Source organism: Echeneis naucrates, chromosome 21, assembly GCF_900963305.1.
Source record: "Echeneis naucrates chromosome 21, fEcheNa1.1, whole genome shotgun sequence".
Taxonomy (NCBI): Eukaryota; Metazoa; Chordata; class Actinopteri; order Carangiformes; family Echeneidae; genus Echeneis; species Echeneis naucrates.
The window spans coordinates 22,551,683-22,556,975 of record NC_042531.1 but is presented as its reverse complement, the minus strand read 5'-3'; the positions used below and the strand labels follow the sequence as shown (position 1 = coordinate 22,556,975).

At 37.8% G+C, this 5,293-nt stretch overlaps 1 protein-coding gene across 1 annotated transcript; it reads right to left on the bottom strand.

Annotated features, from left to right (window-relative positions):
- c21h2orf76 (chromosome 21 C2orf76 homolog) lies at nucleotides 1-4,645 on the bottom strand. The gene is made up of 5 exons (XM_029530444.1): nucleotides 4,385-4,645; nucleotides 4,235-4,285; nucleotides 3,995-4,032; nucleotides 2,960-3,041; nucleotides 1-1,059 (listed from the first exon to the last, which is right to left on the bottom strand). Exons 1-5 carry the CDS (start codon nucleotides 4,512-4,514, stop codon nucleotides 983-985), a joined length of 378 nt encoding a protein of 125 aa, XP_029386304.1. The 5' UTR covers nucleotides 4,515-4,645; the 3' UTR covers nucleotides 1-982.
- Between the last annotated feature and the right edge of the window lie 648 nt (nucleotides 4,646-5,293).

Here is a 5,293-nt window from a genome sequence, read left to right as displayed (position 1 = left end):
GACTTTTCTACGATTTAATTACAACTAAAATATATTTAGTACAAAATCAGTTGTTCCAAAATAGCATGCTTCAAATTAACAAATCATTAACATGCTTCAAGTACACAAAAGTATGTTAAGTTTTAATATAGCATATTTATTTTTCACCAGGGTTCTATTATTATTTGTCCTATTTTGGAGAAGATTCTCTCAGAAGGGATGGATGTTGCTGCAAGACAGTCTACGCCATCACAAATGTAAGACGTGGGCAGACTGAGCCCTTGGTCTTTGACCCGCTCAGTGGGTCTGTACTTCTCTGGATAAGGAGCTCCTCGCCTTTCAGCGTGCTGTCTGTCTGTCTGTCTGTCTGTAGCCCACAAATCTTTCTTTATCTCTCTCATCTCCATCCTGGTCATGCACTCATTGTGTGTGTGTGTGTGTGTGTGTGATCTCCCCTCTCCCTTCTGCTAAACTGGACACACAGACACTCTTAACCTCTCATGGGTGGCATTAACAGAAAAGAAGGGGTAGGGAAAAAAAAAAACAAACTAAAATTAGCTCTTGATTTGCAGCCGGCTCGTTTGCGAATGACGTATCACTACTTGTTACTGTGAGAGGAACAGTTTCAGGCTAATCTTGAATTGAAATTGTGGGATATGTTATTGGTTATTAAGATTTATGACAATCCTACAAACAAACTGCAGCATATCTACTGTAGAACAATAAATATTACTCAATCAACAAAAATAAAAAGATTGATATAAAAAATACTGGTATCTGCAAACTTTACTGAGGGAGTATAAAACATCACTGAAAGCTATGGTTAAAAGCAGTAATAAACAGAACATAAAAAGCCATGCGAATTATATTAATTTTCAACTTTAAAAACAATTCCACCAATAAAAATTCTACTAGAAATATGATCACACCATGACAGTTTTCATGTGGGCCCTAATGTGTTTGACCTTTAAGAATTGCCTTTGTAGTAAAGAAAGTGCTGTGATCACCAGGCACGTTGAGGATTCGTCTTAAAGAGACAATAGTCTTCTCTCCTGAAGAAGGCCACTTCTGTTTCATTAACTGAAAAGACAAACAAAATATTAATTTAAATTTTCAGTGAACCGACAGCATAAATCCATCAATATAAATTTACAATTTTTAGGGTTGTCAGGATTAACACAAGCTGTTAAAAATGCACAATTAATGCTATTTTGTCCCTTTGCTCCAGCCTTAACTTGTCGTCAAGCTGTCAACAGTTTCCTACTTCCTGACCTGCATACTTCACTGACGACAGTGTGTATGAGATGCTTTATTGTGTGTGCAGGTGGGAATGGTTTTATATCGTTATATACTTTCGTGAAGTTTCATTAATTTATCCAGTATATATTGACAACCCCCCCCCCCAAAAAAAAAAGAAAAGAAAAAACAATGGCTCTCCACTTGGATTTGTCATAAATAAAAAACTAATGTGAAACATATATCCGCTGCCTATAATTAATCTTTTGTTCCAACAATATACAGAACATTTTAAATTTTTCAATTCTATAGAGGAATTGTGATTTATCATGATTAATTCACACCTACTCTGTGATTAATCATATTCAAAATTTTGATCACATGACGCTTAATAATTGAAAAAATTTTGTATTGGACTCATATTGCAGGCCTCAATTTATCAATGCTTCATTTTAAGCTTATAGCAGAACAATATCTATACTGTTTCTAATAATAGTTTTCATAGATACCCACAGAAAATTAGGCATCGAAAACATTTCTATTTTGTGACATGGTCATCAGCTTAATGGAATAAAGCCGAATGGTTTTAACTTTCCCAGTTAAAAGCTCATAGTGAACAAGAACCATTAAATCTTAAATAGTGTTCATATCTGCCATTTAAATTCTCTTCACATACATTAAAGAAATCCCTTATGATCATATCTTACAACACTGCTTTATACACAAATAAACAAGAATGTGTCATCAATATGTATGTGAGAAAGAGCAAGGATGAGAGCGGCACAACACACAAAACAAGTTAAAGACTGAGCTGTGACTGAAGCATAATTTATAGTGCATCTGGAGAGCATTTCACTTCACAGCACTTCACTTTTTCCTCTGTTATGCTACAGCCTGATTCCAAAATGGATTAAATAAATAATAAATAAAAAAATTTTCTCAAAAATTCACAATATCTCAAGGATATTCACAGCTGTGTGCTTGGGGTCGTCGTCCTGCTGATAGATGAACCATTGCCCCAGTCTGAGGTCAAGATTACTCTGGAGCAGGTTTTTATCCAGGATGTCTCTGTACATTGCTGCATTCATCTTTCTCTCTATCCTGACTAGTCTCCCAGTTCCTGCCGCTGAAAAACATCCCCACAGCATGATGCTGCCACCACCGTGCTTCACTGTAGGGATGGTATTGGCCTGTTGGTGAGCAGTGCCTGGTTTCCTCCAAACGTGACAACTGGCATTCACACCAAAGACTTCAATCTTAGTTTTCATCAGACCAGAGATGCTCTGACAGAGTGACCATCAGGTTCTTGGTCACCAACCTGACAAAGGCCCTTCTTCCCATATCGCTAAGTTAAGATGGACTCCAATTAAGATGCAGAAAAATATCAAGGATTATCAGCGGGAATGGGATGCACCTGAGCTCAATTTTGAGCTTCATGGCAAAGGCTGTTAATACCTATGTACATGTGTTTTTAGTTTTTTAAATTTTGGAATAAGCCTGTAGCATAAGAAAATATGGAAAAAAGTGAAACGCTGTGAATACTTTCCGGATGCAGTGTATTGTACAATGATCACAAAGAGGAAGTTATAGTCACTCACAGAGCTCAGTTACCCCACCCTCTCTGACACTCATTATACAGGATAGATAAACTAATTAATATGTATAATATATATTTTGTTGGAGGCATAGTGTTTAGAGGAACCTTTCAGTGAGTGTTTAATGGAAATAATTATTAGATTCTCACCAACGCCAGCAGTCCTTAGGGTTTGGTCATCATGCAGAATTAGCTTTTCATCATCCTCCAAATTCATCACCAGCTCATTAGTCTGCAGGGAGAGAAAAAATATTTCTCTCTAGGGACCCCAGTACTGACCAACATGACCCTTAAACACAAATTGGTTTACTTGAGATAATTTCAAATCTCCAACCTCCTGCATCCTTTAGCCTACTTTTTATTAACCACAACACCTGTCCGAGCAACTTCTCCAAATGTAAAAGTAAATTGTAAGGATGCATTATATGCTTCTATGTGTTACTGGCAGGTTAGCAAGAACATTTATACAAAATTAAAGCCCATTAAGGTGGATAATGCTCTCTGACAATGCAATTCTGCTATAAAAAATGTGGGTAACACAATCTTGCTTGGTGGGGGAAAAGACATCTCCCAGCCTGAAAAACCTCTTACAACCTTTTTCTGGGAAGAAGGTCTACCCGATCCTAGAAGTCTAAGTGTGAAAAACAGTGCTGGGATGGGAGGAGTCTTTAATGATTGCTTGATTTTTAATTTTTCTTCACATAGAATCAAGTACTTAGAAGCGTTTTGCTAATCTCCAGTGTATTAGATTAGTGTGACCCTGACATCGAATGGTGGTGACTGTATGATACTGGTTTTAGAGTAGTGCTAAAACCAGTGTCATAGTCCAGATCACACTCAATCCATTGGGACCTGGGATTGGCTCCAGCTACCTACAACATGGATAAGCAATATCGGTCATGGATGGACAGACTGTCTTAAGAATGTTTGAGTGGGATAATCACAGTACAGTAAACTACAGCTATAACAGGGTATAATGATCTGAACTGAGCTGAACTATCTTTATTTGTGAATTGTTAATATGTGTCCTATTTAGTACTTTAGGACTCAAAAGACAGGGACAGAACACAATACCAGTTGCATACCAGACACTTATTGTTTTGAAAGGCCCCTGCAGTGAGAGTGAGTGTGTGAGTGAGTGAGAGAGAGAGAGAGAGAGAGAGAGAAAAAGAGAGAGACAGATACCTTAGCTCCATGCGCTTGGTGGATAATTTTCATTGTGTCTGGAAACAAAAGAACAGAAATGGGTGAGCGGACCATCTCTGATGTCTTAGTAAGCTGACTCTTATCAGGAGCTCATTACTTGTTTTGGTTGAATCGAATTCAACCAACAATCGAATAAAGTTATGAACATCTTTGGTCTTGGCTTCTGTCTTTCTATCATATTCGCAATGAGCTGAACTCAAGAGTTTGTCGCTCACATACCATATGTATATTTTCTGAAGGGGGGAGGAAGTCCTGGTCTCGTTGTAATATCTGGAAGAAGATGTAGTTGTATCATGGTCTTTGTTTCATTTAATGATGATGATGATGATGATGATGATGATGTGACGCAACCTGTTTGGATTTACTCACCGTCCCTTACAAGCTGGGTGAAGTCTTGCACCGTCTGGTCCAGATCGACTCCATGAAACACCACTGGTTTAAAGTTTCTGTGTTCAAAAGACCGAACCAGCCGAACGGTGACTACAGCTACTCCTGCCATGTCCTGCTAGATACTGAACACCGACAACTAGCTCTGAAGGAACACTTCTTAGATTAAGTTTTCTTTTTGGTATGCCTCTAAATACGTTGAAGCCACCTGCTTCTTCTTCTTCTTCTTCTTCTTCTTCTTCTTCTTCTTCTTCTTCTTCTTCTTCTTCCTCCTCTTTTTCGGTTCCTGCAGTGTAGACGCCACAGGCGTATTACTGCCCTCCACTGGTTTCATTGCGAGTTCCTGCTATACACTCCTACGTCGTGCAGAAATAACTGGTATAAACGCAAAGTCTACCTAGAGGGGGAATGTTTTGAACATCGGCCGCGTACAAAAGCTGGATATGGAAGGAAGGCACTATATGATCTGCATCCTCCGCCGAAAGACGATAAACCCCTTTGCATGTGGTTCATCAATGAGGATGCTGAGTAAAATGGCAATCTACATTTAGGCAAAAACGTCATGTCCACTTTTTTTTTTTTTAAATCTAGTTACAGACCACTGTGCTTCGATTGCTCTATCATTTGTACATATAATATGCATACATATATAATGTGTAAGTTCACATTAACTAAACAATTACAATTTATGAGAAAGAGGGTGTTTCTTGAATGAGCTCGCTTTATTCTGAACAGTTCATTTCTGTCATCTAACCCTCTATTTTTGTGATTATTTCAAGAACTGAATTGTACCAAAAGATTTTCAGACTATATAATTACACATACAACTTGATGTTAAATAAAACGTCTTCTCATTTTCAAGTGTCAGTTGAATTTTTATTTCATGCGTGA

Coding starts and splice junctions, on each gene's coding strand:
- c21h2orf76 (XM_029530444.1), bottom strand. CDS start 4,514: ATGGCAGGAGTAGCTGTAGTCACCGTTCGGCTGGTTCGGTCTTTTGAA. Junction 3,042..3,994: donor ACCAAGCGCATGGAGCTAAG/GTATCTGTCTCT, acceptor CTCTCCCTGCAG/ACTAATGAGCTGGTGATGAA. Junction 1,060..2,959: donor CCTAAGGACTGCTGGCGTTG/GTGAGAATCTAA, acceptor TTGTCTTTTCAG/TTAATGAAACAGAAGTGGCC.